The sequence below is a fragment of the Pelophylax lessonae genome (genome assembly GCF_965119305.1).
Source record: "Pelophylax lessonae genome assembly, chromosome: 3".
NCBI lineage: Eukaryota > Metazoa > Chordata > Amphibia > Anura > Ranidae > Pelophylax > Pelophylax lessonae.
Window position 1 is genome coordinate 198964073 of NC_138770.1, and position 24635 is coordinate 198988707.

General features: G+C 43.0%; 1 protein-coding gene across 8 annotated transcripts in view; it reads left to right on the plus strand.

Moving 5' to 3' along the window:
• SNED1 (sushi, nidogen and EGF like domains 1) overlaps positions 1–24635 on the plus strand; it is a 444915-nt gene that overhangs the window by 158911 nt on the left and 261369 nt on the right. For all 8 annotated transcript variants that reach the window (XR_014225094.1, XM_082252243.1, XM_082252240.1 and 5 more), the window contains exons 5-7: positions 232–357; positions 9718–9831; positions 20798–20911. Coding sequence is in view for 7 of the 8 variants with exons in the window: in XM_082252243.1 (XP_082108369.1) it covers positions 232–357; positions 9718–9831; positions 20798–20911 (354 nt within the window). In the remaining variant the exon portion in view is untranslated. The remainder of the gene's footprint in view (positions 1–231; positions 358–9717; positions 9832–20797; positions 20912–24635) is intronic.

The window sequence follows — 24635 nt, forward strand, 5'->3', positions numbered from 1 at the left end:
CTATCAACAAAAGTGTGCTTATTTAAAAAAAAAAGCAATATGAAGAGTAAGGACTTGGTGCAGAGTGCAGCATCCCATTTAGATTTTGAAACGCATCAGCATAGAACAGTCAAAACAAGAATTTTCACTTGGTTGCTCTAGATTTCTGCACTTTGCGCATCACATTTGGATTTTTTAGATAAGCTCAGGATAGCATGTGCATTTTGTGAAACTAAAAAACATGTTTTACAGCCTCTGTTTGTTGGACTCTTCGACCCTGCCAAAATGGAGGTCGCTGTATAGATGACTGTGTCACCGGCAACCCTTCCTATACCTGCTCTTGTCTAAGTGGCTTTACTGGAAAGCACTGTCATGTTGGTAAGAGTTTACTTTGATGATTATATATTATATTTATAAAGCCTAAAATACACACCAATAAAAAAATAAATTATGGATACTGTGGAATAACAGTAAAACAGTGCAAGTGTAGAACAACAAGCCACTCGTATTTGTTTTGAACACTTGGGAGTTTAAAGCCCATTGGGAACATGAAAGAAAATAGATGTACTGCGCTCTTAGAAAATATCAGATTATTGTTTTAAACGGGTAAATAAAAGGTTATACCTCCGTATAAGAATGGTCTTAAACAAAATCAGATATTTGGCACTGACTTAACTTATATTATGTCCGAATCCCATATGTTGCAGTTTAGACTTTATGTGAATTTCCAAGATACATAAATGTGAGCATATATCTTAATTTAAACTTATTATGAAATAAAAGTCACAAATTATGAATCGCATACATAAATAATTAGATCCAAAAATAAAGAATCGCATACAAAAATTCCATCTATAAGTGTTACAGTGCTAAATCAAAAGTGCATATGTGCAAACAGGTATTGAATGTGCAACCTTACAAGTGTTTTTATAGCAAATAAATATTATGCGCAAATAAGCAAAAAAGTGCACTGAAATAAATATGTGCAAATAAGCAATAAAGTACACTGAAATTAATTACCGTGCCAAAATTATGTACATAATACCATCATATAACCAAATCATATTCAATTGTGTCACATATTCATTTCTTGTGTAAAAAAAAGTCCATAAATAGTGATATTCTGTGAAAAAATGTATTTCTTTAAACGTGATTCCCAACTGTAGTGGAAAACCTCCGCCTCCAGTTGGGTGCTCTTCAGTGAAAACACTTATGTGTGCTAGCCTCTCACCTCTAGCCACATATGTCAGAGAATATGGGTTATTTAAAGATCAGGGTTGCCTCTGGTCCTTTTCCTGCCAGTACTATGGATACCTCCAGCGGGATGGTTCCTCTTTATTAAGGGCGGGGGGGAATGGATACTCCTGTATGCTCCTTCCTCGTGTGTCCCTTTCTTTTAAGCTCCGTGTTATAAGTAAAAAAGGGCCATCATGGTGTTGTATTTAATATACTTTATTAAAAGAAATATATAGCCACTCAATTTTAAATTTATAGAAATCAGTGTTCCAGGCTGTGGAAAACCGATGCGGACACTCCGTCCGTGTCCCGCTGCGTCACTTCCGATTCTCGTATGACCCGCCCTACGCATTGCATCACGGATCACGTGACTTCTTTAGGGGAATACAGGAAGAGGATGTGAGGCTACTTTAATAGTCTCCCTGGTGGAAGTCTTTGTGAAGCCATTTTGTTGTTTATCTCTGCGGTATTAGCTATCTGCATACCGGAAGTCTCTATGGGGCCATCTTAGAGTATCTATTGCCAATATTTCTCTAATCGTAGTTTGTAAGCAAATATGCGGGCAAATGTTATATCCATATTTACAATTCTCTATTTATCTATTCAAGACCCGGAAATGAGGCTTTGGGGAACAATTGATTAAAACAAACCCAATATGAAATGCAAACCTATTCATCATCTGGAGATAGATACAATATATTAAATTACACTTATATTATTAGCTACAATATATTCATCTTTACATACAATTTTAAAATGCATATGGGAAGATTCTTTTGGGAACATGATCATCATGAACTACTGCTGACTGTTGTTGTGCAACTATTGTGCTAAATGATTGTAGACTAAGGCCTGGTCCACATCTTTATGTTTTTATGTGCATATTGTAACACAAAAAAATGCTTGTGTGATAAAAATACATTCATTCCAATGAGGCTGTTTACATCTGTGCACTGCATTGGTAAAAATGAGGCCTAGATGATTAGTTGCGCATTTTCATACGCTGTGACTCCCCATGGAATAAGGAAATGCATACAAAAAAAACCTCCTACAGGCAAAGTCACATACCTTCATGTCGCCTTCTACTTCCAGGTTTGTGGCAGTGGCCAGAGGCAGAATGGCAGTCTGCCTATGTAAACAAGGCATATCGCCGTTCTGTGACAAAGGAAGACAGAGATCCTGTGTTTCTGCTAAGCAGGGACATGGATCTCTGTCTTCCAACAGTACAAGCACCCCCAAAACAGTTAGAAAGCACTCCATAGGTACACATTTAACCCTTTTATCACCCCTGATGTTAAGCCCTTTCCTGGCAGTGTTATTAGTACAGTGACATATTTTTTAGCGCTGATCACTTTATTGGTGTCACTTTGTGTCTGACTTGCCCACCACAATGTCACAGTCCTGCTATAAGTCGCTGATTGCCGCCATTACTACCGTGTTTCCCCGAAAATAAGACCGGGTCTTATATTAATTTTGCCTACAAAAAACACACTAGGGCTTATTTTCAGGGGGTGTCTTATTTTTTATGGTACGTACAATAATTTACATTTATTCAAAAACAGTCATGTCATCATGACGCTCCTAAAGTGGTTGAAACCCTAACAAAAAAAAATCCTGATCCTTTAGGGCATGATAGACAGCACAGTGTACTGTGTCATTTACCCCCTCTCTTTGTTCTAAAAAACCTGGAATAAAACAATAAAATGTTTTTAAAAAATGTCCTGTGTCCCCTGTCTTTCCTGTCTGCTCAGGAGTCAGAATTAGGACATTCTGTAATCCCAAAAATAAACCTTCGTCAAAATCAGTTTTGTAAAAAGATTATAGAATGTGCAGTGTGTCTCCTTTTGTATTTTTATAGTGGAAAATACCCTATTTACAGCACCGTTGGGTGCTCACATGACCCACCGGAACTCTTCTTCCCAGCTTTGAGCACTGCAGAGTAAGGGGCCACTGATGTCAACCGGGAGGAGAGCAGAAGATCTACGACGGGTCATGTGAGCACCCAGCGGCACTGTAAATAAGGTATATTCCACAATAAAGTTACAAAAGGAGACACATTGCATATTATATAATCTTTTTACAAAATGGATTGCATGTTTTTACAACCACTTTAACTAGGGCTTATTTTCGGGGTAGGGCTTATATTGCAGCCATCCCCAAAATTAAAGCTAGGTGTTATTTTCGGGGTGAGGCTTATTTTCAGGGAAACAGGGTAGTAAAAATAAATACATAAAAATATCCCATAGTTTGTAGACGCTATAACTTTTGCGCAAACTATTTAATATACGCTTATTGGCATTTTTTTTTACCAAATACATGTAGCAGAAAGTACAAAATATATATATTTCTCTTATGTCCTCTGACAGACGCAGCTCTCAATGTTTCTTCACTAATGAGTAATGCGCCATCTACAGGAGTAGACTAGGCAGTGAAAAACTTTCACTCGACACGCCTATAGGGGCTGTCCCTCACGACATTACCCCAGACACACTGTGCTCTAAAATCAGTTTCTTGCTGCCTAGTTTAGGAGTAGGACCTAGGTTTCCTGCTGGGACTTCAGTCTCAGTTTTTATTTTCTTTTGAAAATTTTTATGTTTATTTCTCTTTACTCGCTATCGCTAGCTAGTGTCAGGGGGATCCTCCTGGTGAACTACAAGCAACAGCCGGGCTGGGGTTTTGCACTGGATAATCTAGATCCTTATGGTCTTCTAGCCTGGCCAATGAGCGTGCCTCGGGCCTCGCCACGACACAGCCATGGTGGATGGGGACAAGCCTGCGAGTGGATGCTTCGCCGGGACGCATCGACCTGGAACGCCCTGAGTCGCAGCGTACCCCTTCTGGCTGGCAGCACCCCCACTCAGGGTGGGAGGCGAGCTGTTTCAGAGCAGTGCCCCCTGGTCCATGGTATGGTGAGTGATGCAACATCCCCCGTGTCCCTGAGACAGACCTCTGAGGGGGAGATGGGGCCCACTCCTGGGGATAACAGGGCTGTGTCTCTCTGGAAGATCCCCCAGGCCTGTCAGAACAGGTCCTGCCCTCCCTGCTCCCACTGGGGGCGCTATAGCGGCGTCTGACGCCTAGTGGGGGGTTATGTATGCGGTTACCTTGTCCTGGGGGTCCTTTTAGGTGGATTCCCACGTGGGCATCATTCCTGGTTTTCCTGGGGGCTTGGCGCCTTTTTTATGGCCACCATTTTAGGTGTGGGCATTGGCCGCTTCTGTGTATGGGTAGTGGCCATTTTCCTTTTGCTTCCTATGTTTTTCTATTGGCACCATTTTGTTGTAGCTTTTAGGCTATGCAGGCGGGCTCGGCCTCTAGTGATGTTTGGTCACTTCCTCTCAGAAGTTTCACATGCTTGAAGACTAACTGCAGAGCGGCTGCTTCTCAGGGTGCTGGTACACTAAGGGGATTTTTAGTCCTTTGGGCATTCCTCGGACACCCTTAGCTCCTGTCAGGACACATTAAAACATTAAAGGGGGACTCCGGCTTAAGCGCGGTGTAGCGGCAGGGACCGCAATCGCAATTTAAAGGGGCAGTGTACTTATTTTTTTCTCTGCTACAAAAATGGAGTCCCAAGGTGAAAATTTCCCCTCTGATTTTATTTGTGCATCCGGACCATTCAGATCACCATCTCTTGGGTCTCTTTCTTCAGCCTTAGAAACTCAAAGGCGTCAAAGGTGGATTTTGTGATAAAACAAGTCTCTACCAACAAACGGCCGATGCCCTCTCAGTCCTCTGATTCAGAGCCTGATGTGGTTGCCACAGACAACACCCTCCCTGAGGGATCCCTGTCCTCACAGTCAGACGTTGAGGAGGATGAGTCCTCCTCAGCTGCAGTGCGGGAACGCGCTCTGGTGGAAGCACTGATTCTTTCTGTAAGGGAAACATTGGTTGATGAGCCCACAGTCAGGAAAGCAGGTTGTCTTCGGCTCTAGCAAAGCCCAGAAGTCGGGTCAGGTTTTTCCTTGTCCCAAAGATTTTTACGATATTGTGAATGAGCAATGGCGGCGCATAAAACACATGCTGGTGGTTCCCAAGCGCTTTCAGCGACGTTACCCTTTGCAAACTCAGTTTCCAAACATTGGACGGTGTCATCTAAGGTGGATCACACTGTTTCCCTGTTGAATAAATCTACTGTGGTACCTGTTGAAGACTCCCCGGTGTTTAAGGACCTGGTGGACAGGCAAATGGAATCCCTTTCCTGCCACCTGCATTTATTGGCGGGTTCGATTCTGAAACCTGTGTTCGCCTCCGTCCTAGTTTCTGAGACGGTCACGGAATGGGTCTAGGTGCTTAGGAGCAACTTGAACTCTGAGTCGGTTCCTCCAACTCGAATTGAGCTCACGGATCAGATGGCCCAGGCCATGGTGTACCTATGTGATGCGGCCCTGGACACGGCTCCTCTGGCTGCCAGAGTGTCTGTGGTGGGGATCACCATACGCCGCATGGTGTGGCTGAAGAGCTGGTCAGCTTCTAAGAAGGCCGTGACTGATCTTCCCTTTTTGGGTGAACGTCTGTTTGGCGACTCCTTGGATGGGTTAATCAAGGATCTCACGGGGGGTTAAGAGTACTCTTCTCCCTCAATCCGCAAAAGGTAAGGCACCTTGCAACAAGCGAGGGCCTTCCTTCAAGGCTCGCGGGGCTTTTTCATGCCTCCAGGATGCAGGAAAAAGGCAAACTGTTCAGGGCCTCCGGAGGGAACAAGAAGGCTTGGTCGGGTAAGCCCAAGGCCAGCCAGTCCAGTGTGGCGTACAAGTCTTCCTCTGCATGAAGGGACGTCCTTACCCGGTTCAGGGGTGGGGGGACATCTGCGTTACTTTCAAGAACCCTGGATGTCTCTGATTTCAGACAAATGGGTTCACAAACTAGTTAGTTCAGGGTACAAGATCGAATTTCGATCTCGCCTGGCAGACAGGTTCTTTCCATCAAATCTCCGTCTGTCTCCGGATCGTTTGACAAATCTCAGTTGGGCAGTGCAGGATCTCCTTGCCCAGGGTGTAATTGTCCCAGTTCCTCAGCAGGACAGGTTTCAAGGTTTTTACTCCAACCTGTTAACGGTGCCCAGGAAGGAGGGCAAGGTGCGTCCAATTCTGGTTCTCAAGTCGCTGAACCGATTTGTGCAGGTGCTGAAGTTTCGGATGGAATCCATTCGGTCGGTGGTGGCGTCTTTAAATCAAGGGGATTTTCTGGCCTCCATCGATTTAAAAGATGCGTATCTGCACCTATTTACGAGGGTCATCAGCGGTATCTCCGTTTCGCTGTGGCGGAGGAACACTTTGTGGCATTACCCTTTGGTCTAGCTTCCGCTCCCAGAGTCTTCACCAAGATTTTGGCTTCAGTGCTTGCTTTGCTAAGCAAAAAGGGGATTGCGGTACTCGGTTATCTGGACAATCTCCTGTTAAGGGCGAGCTCTTGTGCCACCCTGTCTGGCGACCTGACCTTCACGGTTCAGACGCTTCAGGAGTTTGGGTGGACCATCAACTTCCAGAAGTCTGCGCTGACCCCGTCAGTACGTCTGAGTTATCTGGGCATGGTTTTAGGCTCCTCTTAAGCGAGGGTCGTTCTTCCAGAGGAAAAACTCCAGACCTTGCAGGGCGAGATCAGGATCCTGAAGGACAATGATCTCTTCTCCCTGTGGACGTGTACGTCTCCCTGGGACTGATGGTGTGGGCCTTCGAGGTGGTCCCGTTTGCCCAATTTCACACAAGGCCTTTGCAAGCAGAGATTCTTGCCAAGTGGAACAAGGATCTGCAGTCCTTGGACAGGATGATATGTCTAAGCCGTCTCACGAGGTCGCAGCTCTCATGGGGGCTTCAGTTGCCCTCTCTGAGCAGGGCAGGTAGTTTCTGCCGCTGTTGTGGACAGTGATCACCACGGATGCCAGCCTGTCGGGCTGGGGTGGAATGCTGGACACCCTTTGTGCCCAAGGAACGTAGTCGCCGGAGAAATCGTCTTTACCGATAAATGTCTTGGAGCTCAGGGCGATCAAACTATGCCTGCTCCATTGGATGCTTCGGCTGCGTGGTCTTCCGGTTCGGGTGCAATCCAACAATGCCATGGCAGTGGCTTACATCAATCACCAAGGGGGCACCAAGAGTGCCCGGGCGGCCAAGGAAGTGGCCGAGATTCTGACTTGGGCCGAGGCACAATTTCCGGCTCTTTCCGCAGTTCACATCCCAGGAGTGGAGAACTGGCAGGCGGATTACCTGAGTCGTCAGGTTCTGGATCAGGGGGAATGGTCCCTGCATCCGGAGGTTTTTAGCCTCCTGTGTGCCCGATGGAGAACTCCGGCGGTGGATCTGTTTGCATCTCGTCTAAACAAAAAGGTGGAGAGGTTTGTGGCCAGGGCTTGAGATCCTCTGGCCGTCGCCACAGACACATTGGTGGTGCCTTGGTGTCGTTATCGGCTGATTTATGCCTTCCCCCCGATACAGCTGTTGTTGAGGTTCCTCCACAGGTTGGCGGTGGAGAAGGTGCAGGTGATCCTGGTGGCCCCAGACTGGCCTCGCCGGTCGTGGTACACAGACTTGGTAAAGATGGTCGTCGAGCCTCCATGGTGGCTGCCTCTGCGAGAGGATCTGCTGTCTCAAGGGCCGTTCTTCCATCCTGCTTTACGGTCGCTGGCTTTAACAGCGTGGCTGTTAAAGGCCAGGTGTTGAAGGATAGAGGTCTCTCCGATTCTGTGATTCCTACCTTGCTGCGGGCTAGGAAGACGACTTCCAGGAAGATTTATCATCATACTTGGAAGATGTATATTGCCTGGTGTGAGTCGCAAAAATTGCATCCTCGCTCCTTCTCGGTGGCAAGGGTTTTAGCCTTCTTGCAGAAAGGAGTGGAGCAACATTTGGCTTTGGGCATGCTTAAAGGTCAGGTATCAGCCTTAGCCATTTACTTCCAACGTCCCTTGGCGACTAATTCCTTGATTCGCACCTTTATTCAAGGGGTGCGTCATTTGACTCAGCCGAGGAGATTCCCTTTACCAATATGGGATCTGAATTTGGTTTTGTCCGTTCTCCAACGACCTCCCTTTGAAAATATCAGGGAAATTTCTCTGCCTTTGTTGTCTCAGAAGGTTGCCTTTTTGGTGGCTATCACATCTGCTCGCAGGGTGTTTGAGTTGGCGGCTCTGTCCTGCCGTTCGCCTTATTTGGTCGTTCATAGGGATAAGGTTGTTCTGCGTCCTAACCAATATTTTCTCCCTAAGGTGGTGTCAGCTTTCCACCTCAATGAAGATATTGTTTTACCTTCGCTCTGTGTTAAGCCCAAGCATCCCAAGGAATTTGCCTTGCATTCGCTGGATGGTGTAAGGGCGGTCAGGTTCTACCTGTCAGGCATGGAGTCCTTCCGGACATCTGATTCTCTGTCCTTCCTGAGGGGCCTCGTAAGGGTTTGGCTGCATCTGCTGAAACCATATCAAAGTGGATCAGACAGACTATTGTTCAGGCCTATTTGTTGAAGGGTCAGGTGCCTCCTTTCCCTGTGAGGGCGCATTCTACTAGAGCGCTGAGTGCCTCTTGGGTCTTTCGCCATCAGGCTTCAGTGGCTCAGGTGTGTAAAGTGGCAACCTGGTCTGTACACACTTTTACAAAATTCTACAAGATTGATTTGATGGCATCCTCGGAAGCTTCCTTTGGCCGCAAAGTTTTGCAGGCTGCTGTTTGCTAAAGAGACTTGTTTTTTTTTCTCTTTAGGGGGTGAAATTTTGTTCTGGGGTAAGCTCCTGTTGTTTTGAGTTGAGCTTTGTTGTCATCCAGTTGGCTAAGTTTAGCCTTGGATATACATTAACGTTTGGTTGCATTCTTCCCACCCCTCATGCCTACACTGCTTTGGGACATCCCATTAGTGAAAATACATTGAGAGCTGTGTCTGTCAGAGGACGTAAGAGAAAATTGGATTTTCATAAGAACTTACGGAAAATCCTTTTCTCTGTGTCCTCTGACAGACGCAGCTCCCGCCCCTCTTTTTTGGGGTTGGTTGTGTTTTCTTTAACTGCTTGCTACAAAAGTGATTTTAGAGCACAGTGTGTCTGGGGTAATGTCGTGAGGGACAGCCCCTATAGGCATGTCGAGTGAAAGTTTTTCACTGCCTAGTCTACTCCTGTAGATGGCACATTACCCATTAGTGAAGAAACATTGAGAGCTGCGTCTGTGAGAGGACTCAGAGAAAAGGATTTTATGGTAAGTTCTTACAAAAATACAATTTTATTTCAAAGTTGTCAGTGTTTAAATACCAACAAAAGAAAGCTCCATTTGTAGGGAAAAAAAGACTTTAATCTTATTTGAGTACAGTGTTGCACGACTGCTCAATTGTCAGTTAAAATAACGCAGTGTGTATGGCAAAAATTGCCTGGTCATAAAGGGGGTGAACCTTCTGGAGCTGAAGTGTTTAAAGCTGAGTAGCTTACTGGATCTTGCAGCTGTCCATAAATACTCACTAACACCCAGACTACCTGCTTCCAAAATGGACCTCTTTAGAAACCCATATCTCTTTTAAATATTGCAGATATGGGGAGATGCTTTTCTCAGCCTTGTCAGAACGGAGGCTCGTGTGTTGATGTACCTGGTTCCTTCACCTGTTTATGTCCCCTAGATTTCACTGGACTCATGTGTGATACAGGTAATTGCAGGAAGTTTTGTAAATAAATTGTGTGTATTTTTTTCTTTGTTGTTGAAATGTTTGTTTTTGATGGGGAGAGAAGTTGGCCAAAAGGTTGGAAGGGGAGGCGTCAGAGGAAGCTATAGCTGGCAGTAAACTAAATTCAGAGGTTGCTACTGGGGGCAACATTGGTAAGGTAATTAGAGTACCTAGAATCAAGAGGTGTATCTGGCAAAATCCAATTGCAGCCTCAGAACATAAAGGAGAAAATAACATGCGTTTGTGCAAAATTAAAAGGCATGTTCACAAATGCTAGAAATTTGGTTAAGGAAATGGAAGAACTGGAATTTCAGATACAAACCTGATTCCAAAAAAGTTGGGACACTGTACAAATTGTGAATAAAAACAGAATGCAATGATGTGGAAGTTTCAAATTTCAATGTTTTATTCAGAATACAACATAGATGACATATCAAATGTTTAAACTGAGAAAATGTATAATTTTAAGGGAAAAATAAATTGATTTTAAATTTTATGGCATCAACACATCTCAAAAAAGTTGGGACAAGGCCATGTTTACCACTGTGCGGCATCCCCTCTTCTTTTTATTAAAGTCTGCAAATGTCTGGGGACTGAGGAGACAAGTTGCCCAAGTTTAGGAATAGGAATGTTGTCCCATTCTTGTCTAATACAGGTTTTTTAGTTGCTCAACTGTCTTAGGTCTTCGTTGTTGCATCCTCCTCTTTATGATGCGCCAAATCTTTCTATGGGTGAAAGATCTGGACTGCAGGCTGGCCATTTCAGTACCCGGATCCTTCTTCTACGCAGCCCTGATGTTGTAATTAATGCAGTATGTGGTCTGGCATTGTCATGTTGGAAAATGCAAGGTCTTCTGTGAAAGAGATGATGTCTGGATGGGAGCATATGTTGTTCTAGAACTTGGATATACCTTTCAGCATTGATGGTGCCTTTCCAGATGTGTAAGCTGCCCCTGCCACACGCACTCATGCAACCACATACCGTCAGAGATCCAGGCTTCTGAACTGAGCGCTGAGAACAACTTGGGTTATCCTTGTCCTCTTTAGTCCGGATGACATGGCGTCCCAGTTTTCCAAAAAGAACTTCAAATTTTGATTTGTCTGACCACAGAACAGTTTTCCACTTTGCCACAGTCCATTTTAAATGAGCCTTGGCCCAGAGAAAACTCCTGCACTTCTGGATCATGTTTAGATTTGGCTTCTTTTTTGGCCTATAGAGTTTTAGCCAGCAACGGTGAATGGCACGGTGGATTGTGTTCACCGGCAATGTTTTCTGGAAGTATTCCTGAGTAAGGATGATCGAACTTTTGAAAAGTTCGTTTCGGCCAGAACATCCGAACTTCCCGAAAGTTCGGCCCGGATTTCAGAACCCCATTGAAATCAATGGGACCCGAACTTCGGTAATCAAAAAACACCATTTTGAAGCCCCAAAACCCAATAAATGCCCCTAAAAAGTGCCTAGGGTTCTGGGTCATGCCCCATTAACTATTAATCACACAAAAAAAAGTTCTTAAAAATTGTCATTTTTGATAAAAAAGCCAATTATTGAAAAATGTAAAAAAAAAAAAAAAAGAGATTTTTTGATTTTTACTTTGGATTTAGTATCTGGGGGGTCTAAAAGGTGTGCATGTGAAGTTTCAGCTCTGTAGCATGTCCAGAACCATGAAAAAAAAAAAGATAAATTTTCAGTAGAACAGGGATGTGGTTCGGGAGCCTCCTTTAACTTTAACACCTATATGATCTTTTTTTCTGGTTCTGGACATGCTACAGAGCTGAAACTTCACAGGTACAACTTTTAGACCCCCCAGACACAAAATCACACAAAAAAGTTCTTAATAATTGTCATTTTTGATAAAAAAAGCCAATTATTGAAAAATTAAAAAAAAAAAAGAGCTTTTTTGATTTTTACTTTGGATTTAGTATCTGGGTGGTCTAAAAAGTGTACATGTGAAGTTTCAGCTCTGTAGCATGTCCAGAACCCCCCCAAAAATTAGCATTTTCTTATAATTTTTATTAGAACAGGAGTACGGCTTCTCTACGGCGCTTTTTCTTGCATTTATCGGGCATTTTTGGAGGCAGGCATGACTTTTTTGGATTTAGTGTCTGGGGGGTCTAAAAAGTGTACCTGTGAAGTTTCAGCTCTGTAGCATGTCCAGAACCAGAAAAAAGATAATTTTTCAGTAGAGCAGGGATGGTGGGACCCCTCTTTTACACTTATATGATCTTTTTTTTGGGGTTCTGGACATGCTACAGAGCTGAAACTTCACAGGTACACCTTTTAGACCCCCCAGACACAAAATCACACAACAAAGTTCTTAAAAATTGTCATTTTTGATAAAAAAGCCAATTATTGAAAAATAAAAAAAAAAATAAAAAAAAAAAATGAGATTTTTTGATTTTTACTTTGGATTTCAGATCTGGGGGGTCTAAAAGGTGTACATGTGAAGTTTCAGCTCTGTAGCATGTCCAGAACCATAAAAAAAAGATTGTTTGTATTAGAAAACTTTAAGCACAGGAATATGGCTTCTCTGCTGTAACACCTTGCCGGTTTAATAGAAGGCATTTTTTTGGGTTCTTTGCAGTCAGAAAAAACATCTGAACTTGTGTATAGTGGTACTGTGCACAAGTTCAGATGTTTTGCCTGCCTCCAAAACCCCCCAAAAAATGCCAGCAAAAACACACCTGGGCATTTTTTTTTTTTTATGCTAGCGTTTTTTTGGCATTTTTTGGGGTTCTTTTGAGGCAGGCAAAACATCTGAACTTGTGTATAGTGGTATATATACACACATACATATATTTATATACACACCTAGACATATATAAGTGTGATAGTAGCAGAAATATATTACTGTAAATGATTTCATTAGCGCAAGCATATATTTCTGCTACTATCACACCTATATATGTCTAGGTGTGTATATAAATATATGTATGTGTGTATATATACCACTATACACAAGTTCAGATGTTTTGCCTGCCTCAAAAGAACCCCAAAAAATGCCAAAAAAAACGCTAGCGTCAAAAAAAAAAATGCCCAGGTGTGTTTTTGCTGGCATTTTTTGGGGGGTTTTGGAGGCAGGCAAAACATCAGAACTTGTGCACAGTACCACTATACACAAGTTCAGATGTTTTTCCTGACTGCAAAGAACCCAAAAAAATGCCTTCTATTAAACCGGCAAGGTGTTACAGCAGAGAAGCCATATTCCTGTGCTTAAAGTTTTCTAATACAAACAATCTTTTTTTTTTATGGTTCTGGACATGCTACAGAGCTGAAACTTCACATGTACACTTTTTTAGACCCCCCAGATCTGAAATCCAAAGTAAAAATCAAAAAATCTCTTTTTCTTTTTTTTTTTTTTTTAATTTTTCAATAATTGGCTTTTTTATAAAAAATGACAATTTTTAAGAACTTTTCTTGTGTGATTTTGTGTCTGGGGGGTCTAAAAGGTGTACCTGTGAAGTTTCAGCTCTGTAGCATGTCCAGAACCAGAAAAAAAAAAGGATTGTTTGTATTAGAAAACTTTGAGCACAGGAATATGGCTTCGCTGCTGTAACACCTTGCCGGTTTCAAAGCAGGCATTTTTTTGGGTTCTTTGCAGTCAGAAAAAACATCTGAACTTGTGTATAGTGGTACTGTGCACAAGTTCAGATGTTTTGCCTGCCTCCAAAACCCCCCAAAAAATGCCAGCAAAAACACACCTGGGCATTTTTTTTTTTTTACGCTAGCGTTTTTTTGGCATTTTTTGGGGTTCTTTTGAGGCAGGCAAAACATCTGAACATGTGTATAGGGGGTATATATAGGCATATATGTCTGAATATATACCCCTAGACATATATAGGTGTGATAGTAGCAGAAATATATTACTGTAAATGATTTCATTAGCGCAAGCATTTATTTCTGCTACTATCACACCTATATATGTCTAGGGGTATATATTCAGACATATATGTCTATATATACCCCCTATACACATGTTCAGATGTCATGTCTGACATCAAACATGTCCTCAAAAAGCACTGGCAGTGGCAGCCCCTGCAGCATAAAAAATGCTTGCTGGTGAGAAGCCATAATCCTGTCCCGAAGCAACTCATCATTTCTCTATAGCGGTCACCCTGCTATGAAAGGGTTTTGTCACCCTGCCATAGCAGTCACTGCCAGTTAACCCTACACTACACTACGGTCCCCTGACACTTAACACTTTCCCTACAGAAACTAAATTTTTGAAACTAACTTAAGTGTAAAGGAGCACTCTAACTACACTAGATATCCCTTTCCTCACACTAAAAATAGCTAAATGACACTTTTAAAGTAAAATTAACAGAACTGCTTCCACTCTCTTCCATGTCCAGTATAACAATGCTGGGAATATGGCGGGGGCGATCTTATATACTGGGGGGCGTGTTCACTAATGATTGGTTTAGGGACCCCCTAGTCACTCCAATCACATTCCTAGCATTCTCCTGCCCCCTCAATTGGCTTTTGCTAATGGTTCTGGTCCAATCACGGGCTTTTAAAGCCCATTTCCTGAAGCATTGCATTTTGGGCGGTTCTGGTTGCCGAATTCCGAACTTTTTGGGCAAAAAGTTCTAAATTCGGCCGAACCTCGAACACCCAATGTTCGGGCCGAACCGATGGTGGACCCGAACCGTTCGATCATCCCTATTCCTGAGCCCATGTTGTGATTTCCATTACAGTAGCAGTCCCGTATGTGATACAGTGCCGTCTAAGGGCCCGAAGATCACGGGCATCCAATATGGTTTTGCGGCCTTGACCCTTTGTGATTGTTCCAGATTCTCAGAATCTTGAATCTGAGAAACCCCTTTCTGATATTGCTCCACTATTTTTCGCCGCAGCATTGGGGGAATTGGTGATCCTCTGCCCATCTTGACTTCTGAGGGAAACTGCCACTCTGAGAGGCTCTTTTTATACCAAATCATGTTGCCAATTAACCGTATAAGTTGCAAATTGGTCCTCCAGCTGTTACTTATATGTACATTTAACTTTTCCGGCCTCTTATTGCTACCTGTCCCAACTTTTTTGAAATGTGTAGCTCTCATGAAATCCAAAATGAGCCAATATTTGGCATGACATTTCAAAATGTCTCACTTTCAACATTTGATGTGTTATCTATATTATATTGTGAATAAAATATAAGTTTATGAGATTTGTAAATTAGTCCATTACTTTTTTACTCACAATTTGTACAGTGTCCCAACTTTTTTGGAATTGGGTTTGTACATGAGGAAGATTTTGACTTTGTGATAGTATTAGAGACCTGGTTTGAAAGCTCCCATGACTGGCTTGCGACTGTCCAGGGGTACTCCCTGTATCGGATGGGCAGGAATGGTAGAAGAGTAATAATAAAAATGTCTTAAAAAAAAAAAAAGGAAAGGTAGAAGAGGGGAAGATGTGTGCCTGTATATCAAGAATAATTTGCTAGTAAACACGAGTGATGAGATTGCTTACGAGTCAAGGGAGGAGGAATCCTTTATGCTGGCGCTTCAAAGGGAAGAAACAAAAGGGAAATAGTGGGTGTATGCTACAGCCCCCTAATCTTAAAGATGAAGAGACTGATCTCCTTTCACAGTTTGAAATGACAGTGAGACAGGGCAATGTTATCATGGGTGACTTCAATTATCCAGATATTTACTAGGCAGATGGAATTTCTCAGTCATCTAAGGCTCGCCATTTCTTAAATGCCTTGCAGGATAATTTCATGTGTCAATTGGTGGAAGCCCCAACTAGAAATAATGCTCTGCTAGACTTACTAATTATAAACAACACATACACTGAACAAAATTATAGACGCAACACTTTTGTTTTTGCCCCCATTTTTCATGAGCTGAATTCAAAGATCTAAGACTTTTTCTATGTACACAAAAGGCTTATTTCTCTCAAATATTGTACACAAATCTGTCTAAATCTGTGTTAGTGAGCCCTTCTCCTTTGCCGAGATAATCCATCCACTTCACAGGTGTGGCATATCAAGATGCTGATTAGACGGCATGATTATTGCACAGGTTTGCCTTAGGCTGGCCACAATAAAAGGCCACTCTAAAATGTGCAGTTTTTTCACACAGCACAATGCCACAGATGTCGCAAGTTTTGAGGGAGCGTGCAATTGGCATGCTGACTACAGGAGTATCCACCAAAGCTGTTGCCCGTGAAATTGAATGTTCATTTCTCTACCATAAGCCGTCTTCAAAGAATTTGGCAGTACATCCAACCGACCTCACAACCACAAACCACGTATAACCACAGCAGCCTAGGACCACCACATCCAGCATCTTCACCTCCAAGATCGTCTAGGACCAGCCACCTGGACAGCTGCTGCAACAGTCTGTTTGCATAACCAAAGAATTTCTGCACAAGCTGTCAGAAATCATCTCAGGGAAGCTCAGCAGCATGCTCGTCGTCCTCATCAGGGTCTCGACCTGACTGCAGTTCGTCATCGTAACTGACTTAAGTGGGCAAATGCTCACATTCAATGGCGTCTGGCACTTTGGAGAGGTGTTCTCTTCACCGATGAATCCTGGTTTTCTTAGATCTTTAAGTTCAGCTCATGAAAAATGGGGGCAAAAACAAGCGATGCGTTTATAATTTTGTTCAGTATATCTGATTGCAGATATTGGCAGTAAAGGATAACTTAGGAAACAGCAATCACAGAATAATTACATTTCACACATAAATCATAGTAAAAGGAGACACAAGGGTAGGACAAGAACACTAAAATTGACTAAACTGCGCAACATATTACATGACGTGAAAAGTAAACAAAGTCTAGAAACAAAGAACAACGAGGCAAAATGGGAGTGATTTGGGAACATATTAAATAATAGCATTAGCCAGTGCATTCCAATGGACATTAAACCTAAACTTTAGGAGGCTAAATTCTTGTGTAAAAAAAGCTTATTAGGAAAATATTTGTCCTTTAAAAAATACAAGGCTGAGGGGTCACCTTCGGCATTCCAACATTAAAAAGAATGCAATAAAAAATGTAAAAGCGGGATCGGGGCAGCTAACAAAGACCACAAGAGACACAGTGGAGGAGAGTAAAAAAGAAATCCCTCAAAATTTTTAAATGTATTAATATTAAAAATACGAGGTCAATGAATATTGGCCCCATATAGGATAATCAGGTAAAGTTACAAGTGGCAAGGCAACTGTATTAGATACATTCTTCTCCTCAGTTTTTACAAAGGAAAAGAAGGGGTATAATAAGCAAGACTGTATTGTTAGTAACACAGCATGGAATGTAACCTTGTGGCTAACAAAAGCGTCATAAAAGACTTGAAAAACGTAATGTAAATAATCAACAGGACCAAATGACTTGTACCCAAGAGTCCTCAAAGAACTAAGCCATGTTATAGCCAGACTATTATTCCTAATCTATAAGAACAGTTTACCGACTGGAATGGTACCCGCTGATTGGCAAAAAGCTGACATGGTACCAATATTCAAAAAAGGGCTAAAATATATACCTGGGAATTACAGACCAGTCAACGTAACAGCAATAGTATGTTTGCTATAGGAGGGGGTGATAAGGGACAATATCTAAGAATTTGCTAATAAAAATAGTATCATTAGTAGCAATTAGTAGCAAGCAGCAATCTTGCCAGACCAACTTGTTAACATTTTTTTGAGGAAGTAAGCTGTAATCTGGATAGAGGAAGCCCTGTGGATGTGGTGTATCTGGATTTCGCCAAAACATTCATTACAGTTTCCCACAAACATTTAATTTACAATGTGAGGCCTGTTGGCATTATATACCTGGATAGAAAACTGGTTATAGGCGTGCATTCAGAAAGTGATAATAAATAGTCTATCTTCTCAATGGTCTGGAGTTGTAATTGGGGTGCCTCAAGGCTCTGTCCTGGGACCAATTCTGTTTATTTGTTCATAAATGATATAGAGGTTGGTATAAATAGTTCCATCTTAGTGTTTTCTGACCATATAAAGCTAGCAGAATAATAACTTCACAAAAGGATAAAGCAACTTTACAAGAAGACCATGATAAAATAAAGTTGTGAGCAACCACAATGCATAAAAGGTTTAATATTGAAAACTAAAGTAATGCATTTGGGGGCTAAAAATATGAATGCAAGTTACTCGCTTGGGGGAGAACCCAGAGGCGTAACTAGATTTCTCAGGGCCCCGGTGCAAGAAATCATGAAGGCCCCCCCCCCCCCCCCCGAAAAAGCATGTTTTTGACCCTTTTTTTTTATTTTTTTGCAATATAACAAAGTAAAACATTTCGGTTTCTGGTGAGGGGTGTGGGATCAGGGCAGTAATGGTGGTGAGGGGTGTGGGATCAGGGCAGTAATGGTGGTGAGGGGTGTGGGATCAGGGGCGGTAATGGTGGTGAGGGGTGTGAGATCAGGGGCAGTAATGGTGGTGAGGGGTGTGGGATCAGGGGCGGTAATGGTGGTGAGGGGTGTGAGATCAGGGGCGGTAATGGTGGTGAGGGGTGTGGGATCAGGGGCGGTAATGGTGGTGAGGGGTGTGAGATCAGGGGCAGTAATGGTGGTGAGGGGTGTGGGATCAGGGGCGGTAATAGTGGTGAGGGGTGTGGGATCAGGGGCGGTAATGGTGGTGAGGGGTGTGGGATCAGGGGAAGTAATGGTGGTGAGGGGTGTGGGATCAGGGGCAGTAATGGTGGTGGGGAGGGGTGTGGGATCAGGGGCAGTAATGGTGGTGGGGAGGGGTGTGGGATCAGGGGCAGTAATGGTGGTGGGGAGGGGTGTGGGATCAGGGGCAGTAATGGTGGTGGGGAGGGGTGTGGGATCAGGGGCAGTAATGGTGGTGGGGAGGGGTGTGGGATCAGGGGCAGTAATGGTGGTGGGGAGGGGTGTGGGATCAGGGGCAGTAATGGTGGGGGGGTGGGGTGTGGGATCAGGGGTGGTGAGGGGTGTGGGATCAGGGGCGGTAATGGTGGTGAGGGGTGTGGGATCAGGGGCGGCGGTGGTGGGGAGGGGGAGTGAGATTAGTGGCGGCGATGGTGAGGGGGGTGGGTGGATGGTGGGGTGGGATCAATGGCGGTGATGAGAGGGGGTGATGGATTGGAGGGGGGTGGGATCAATGGCAGTGGTGAAGGGGTGATGGTGGAGAGGGATCAGTGGGAGCGATGGTGGGGTGGGGGTGGAGGAGGGGTTGGATGTGGTGTCACCACTACCTCTGTCTTACTGATCCCATCCCCCCACCACCGCAGATCTCATCCCTACATCCCCAAAAGTTCTGTTGTAGAGGATGAGATCTGTTCTGTGCCAGGCATGGGATGGGATCATTAAGAGGCAGCATTCCAGTAAGCCAGCAAGGGTGGAGTTTGGGAAGGAAGGCAAGTTGAAGTTCACTTACTTTTAGCAGTCAGTCGAGTCAAGACGATTTCCCCCTCACTCAGGCTCAGGCAACTCCAGCCAGGCAGACACAGCATGGAGTCTCTTCACACTCGTCTGGCAGAGGGGAGAACTCCTCCTCCCCCTGCACTCTATTGGTGTCAGCTGACTTTCAGTGACTGACCACCCCTGCTGCCTCACTGCATCAGCCCTCTCTCGGATTGGAGGATCGGCAGGGCTGAGGGCGGTGCAGGCAGCACAGCAGCAGAATGCAGGTACTCGTAGATTGCTTTACACTGACTGCACACATGTCATGCCTGTACCTCTCCTCCCTGCCCCCCCCCCCGCACAACGATCGGGGAAGGCGGCATCCAGCCTAGTTTCTCACTCACTCAGCTCAGCCACCACTAGCGTACTGTCATCAGGCGGACGGACGGGCCCCCTCACGCCGCGGCTGCTGTAAGAAAACGGGGCTGGCGGGCCCCCCCTCAGGTAGCGGAACTCCAGGGCCCGGTCGCAACCGCGACCGCTGCGACCCTGATAGTTCCGCTACTGGGAGAACCTCTGGGGAAATCAAGGATGGAAAAGGATCTGGGGGTCCTAGTAGATTACAGGCTCAGCAATATCATGCAATGCCAATCTGCAGCAAGCAAACCAACAGACTATTGGCATGCAGACTATAATTCTTTCACTTTTCTATTACTGTTCAAAACTGCTTCGGCCGCATCTTGAGTAAACCATCCAGTTCTGGTCACCAGTACTCAGGAATGTGCTAACTGGAGAGAGCCCAGAGAAAGGGCAACAGAGATAATAAGGGGTATGGAGGAATTATGAGGAGTGACTACAATCATTAAACATATTCTCTCTAGATAAGAGACAGATTAGAGGAGATGTGATCACTATATACAAATATCTAAATGGTAATTCTAGCATAGGGATAAAACTATTCAGTCTCAAGTCTCTAAGATGACACGGGGCCACTCAGTGAAGTCCCCGCTTTACCTTTCGGATCTGACATAGGTCCCTCAATGCATTGCAACAGTACCTCAAGTTTCACCCAAGAGACAAGACATTTCATTCTAGGTAGGGAAAGGAGTATGAGTATGGTCAAATGGTTTACAGGCCCCTAAAACTGTTGGTGGAAAACCAGTCTGCATGAGAAAAAAGATAGAATCCCACTTGTGTGAGTTTTCACAGGCAAAACAGAACAAGTGTGGAAATGTATCGGAGATATGTAACAAAAAAAATAAAAACATAAAAGAACAGTTGTATTTGTGTCAAGTCTAAAATATTCTTCTTGCATTTATCGCTGAAATATATTAACACTTTAATGTGCTATACTATGTTGAGACCGCTTATTTGTTTGTAGATGGTAGTGGCTTGTGTTTTATGCCTGAATGGAGAATCCTGCAAAGGAACAGCCGAAACATATTGCCTTGTCGATCCTCAGCTAATAGCTCCATGTGCTATAAAGTGATCAGTAATATGTGAGTGTAGCAGAGATTGTGATAAAAGAGGATAATATGCAGGCCTTCATGTATCAATGCTTTCCATGCGTTTCTGATATTAAAAGGATTTATGGCAGTTTAGTTTTTTTCTTGTCCTTTTTATCCTAGAGGTATCGCCATGTGTTTATAAGACCTGCTGGAATGGAGGAGTTTGCCAGGACTACTATGGACTTGCGGTGTGCCAGTGTCATCCCAGATACACTGGGCAAAGCTGTGAGACAGGTATGCAAGCAAATTTAACATAAAAACAAAAAGTAAATCATGTAATGATTCTGGAAATATTCTTCAATTTAAACATGATGGCAGAAATGAAATATGAATTAAGCAGAAATGTAAACAGGATTTATTGTGTGAGATTCCCAGTGGGTTTACATACTTTTTCCGGCCTGGAAAGTAAATGTGAATGTAAAAAATTAAAGTGTATGTAAGCCCAAATACAACATTCAAATATGTCTTCACATGCGCTTGTTTATCTATCTAGATATCATACTTTTTTTTTTTGTCTCAAATCTCTACCAATCTGCTTAACTTTACCTAGTCAAGTCAGAATTTTGGATATGGGTCCTCCTGTTGTAGAGTTGAAATGCTCTCCCACTACTTTGCAATTCAGCAGTGGTGTTATCATCTTTCTGTGTGTGCTCCTGCTATAGGTTGGTCTCCCTATGGTCAGCAAACACCATCCTGGCCCATCACTCTGTATATGCCATCCCTCTCACAGCTGAATACAATATTCAGTTGCAGTGGGCATCAGTCATCTGCCTGTCGTGTTCCACCTACAGAAGTGGCATGAAAGGCATGAGCTGTTGGTGGTTAGAAACTGGTGACATCGATGCAACTTAGAAACTAGTGACAGTGAAGAACAGCTGAATAAACCTGCAAAAAGGAATTCTGGGGATAATTTGTTCAACTTTAGAGACAGACTGTTAACAATTTTTTTTAATGCAAGAATGCAATTTACAATAGGAGTGGCTGCAACTTGTGGCCAATAAAACAAGAGAATAATAATATCAATGTACAGTTTGCTAGTACAGCTTGGTGACAAACTAGCAGGGTCCAGGGGTTAATTTATAAAAAAACGTATAGCGCTTACAATAATGTGTCAAAGTGAAACTTAAATCAGTGAAACCATGATTCTAAATAAGTACCAAGTCCCAAAAAAAGTTAATTTAGAATCTGATTTAAGTTTCACTTTGACACATTATTGTAAGCGCTACACGTTTTTTTATACATTTGTTTTGGACATTTTTCTATAAGTCTGTGAAAGCTGCTTACACACTAATTTTTTTTTTTATATCACATTTGTAGCGCAGAAATTCCCTGTGTTTTTTTTTTATTCCAGGGGTGAATTGTAAGAAGCACTTGTATGGATGGCGTTCAGTCTAATATTTAAAAGATAGAGGAAAATAATAGCTTTCTGTGCCACAAGGGACATAACAGTAGGAAGTTGTTTACAGTCTCTTAATATTTAGATACCTGGATTATTGATTAGACCAAATAGTGCCCACTCAGGGGTTAGGGATTGGCAGTTTACCAAGTGTGTGATCTTGTATCACACTACTGAGAGCCAAAAACATTTGATCTTGGGACACGTCCAAAAGGCATAGTACAAGTCCGCATCTAAATAGCCACATTAATGCCTGCAAGAGGAGGAGCATAGGCCCAAAAAATAGGAGCGATGTGGAGATACATAAGAATGGTGGAAAAGCCAAAGCATTATTTTGCAATACATTGTGGCTTTGATCGTGCCCCACGATGGACCTAGCGATTTTAGGAGAGTTTCAACCGTAGGGTGGAAGAAATTCCTGGTCCATTTATTAAGGCCAGTTGTTGGAGAAATTTAATCCAGTGGCTGTCAGAAAAAGTTATGTACAGTAGTGTAATGTTCTGGTACCTTTGGTACCCTAATTCCACTTTTCCTAAGTGTATGCGCCCCACCATTCTCTTTTGGTAAGGTGCGCATACACCTTTAAGACCGATGCTGTCATCACTGAGCGCCGCTGGAGCAGCTATTTCAACCTCCGGCGGTCTCACTCACATGTTCGTTCAACGCCGCATAATCTGCCTTGAAGCTCTCATGCTTGCAAGCATACCTCGCTATCGGAACCACGCTGCTGATCCCTGTATCCCGTTACCGGATCATCCACTCTTGCCGAACCTCTCCTCTACTACATTGCTACTAGTGATAAGTACCCCACAGGGGAAACCTCTATAACCTTCATACTAAAGCTTACACTATCTAGCTCTGCATACTAAGGACTATTACTACATCTGCATTAACTAAGATTGCTAGCTCTTGAGCCTAATACCATCTGCTCTTGCACTGGGTTGGTCTATCCTGTATGTTCACCTGCTACTCTATCATCTGCTACCATACATGATTGCTAAACCTATCTGCATCCCATCTGCTACTATCTTACTTTCAAGAACATTCCTTTCAAGTGTCTGTCATCTACCATCTCTACCCAACCTGTCTCTTCAGCCTATCATCACTATATTACTATACATATAAGTCACTCTAGGAACATCTTATTGAGTGTGTGTATTTACTTGCTGAATTGAGACTGTCCACACATGATGAGTCTTGGGAGTTGGGATTGGTGTCTCAGCGTTTCTCTACATGACTACTGAAGTGGAATATTTCTGCAGCTGTAAATCCACATTATACATAAAACGCAGGAGCGTTACAAGTAGATATTGCTTTACTACTCTGGTTAGGATTTTCTAAAAGGGTGTCCAATGAGTTTCCCCAGTACTTCTGAGAAAATGTTTTAAAAATTATGAACATATAAGATTTCACCTTCAGGAAAAGGAATGGATAATTGTTTAGGCATGAAAATCTCTTTAAATCTCTGTTGGAAGGAAATGGTTGCTTGCTGGCAACATCAACCAGGGATTTTTTTTATAGCGAAGACCTTTACAGTGCTACTGATTAAGAGTAGAAAGTCCAGAAGACTTTGGGAGGTCCAAGTTGTTCCACAGGGGGAGAAAAAGAGATGCATGGCTATTTGGCATGCAGCGTGTGCACTTTTTAATGCCATGCCAACCACATGAATAACAAGAGAGGATTATTGACAACTTGTTGGGCAAGAGTTCTTTATGTATATGAAGAACATATAATAAGTTATTTTGAAGGATTATGTTCTGGTCAAGTTTAGTATCGGTGTACATTGAGGTTCCATAGTTCCAATCCCTTACATGTCTAGTTAGAGAGTTATACAGTTCCAGATTAGGAAAATTAAGACTTCTATTGCTCAGGGGTTGTTTTGGAGTATGTAGACCTACTGTTGCTCTCCTGTGTCACCCCAGGCAAATTTTTAGAACAGTTTATTGATATACTTGAGGTCAGAGTGTTTTAGGAATGGGGGGGGGGGGACCTGTATAGTGTAAAAAAAACTTAGGAAAAGCTGAAATTTTTATTAATCTTATTCTGCCTATAATAGAGATATTGGTGAAATAACCCTTGTATTCAAAGTTTTTTATAAAGAGTAAATGGAATAGGAAAGCTAGCAGTGTAGTACAGAAATTCCTATACCACACATGATAACATTTACATAAAGAGAAAAAAACAAAAACATTTATTTTGAAAATGATCCATCCTAACTTATAGGCAAAAGGCCTTTCATGAATAGGGTAAGGCCATGATGAAGAGGGATGGATAAGGTTATAAATAAATAAGGGAAGAGAAGGGAAGGAAAACAGTGTGGAAAACCAGGGAGGGGGGATAATCAATAACAGTTGGTGGAACTCGATAGACATCAGTGTGCCCAATGAAGCAATTCTTTTCAAATGGGAGAAAGGAGGATTCACCATAGCCAATGAGGCAATGTGTAAATCAGAGGGTCTGTAAAATTAAGTTATTATAGAAAAAACATTGAGAAATGCTCAAAGAAAGAAATTGTTCAAGAATATGTGACTCAACATTATCCAAATATAGGGGGGGAAATAA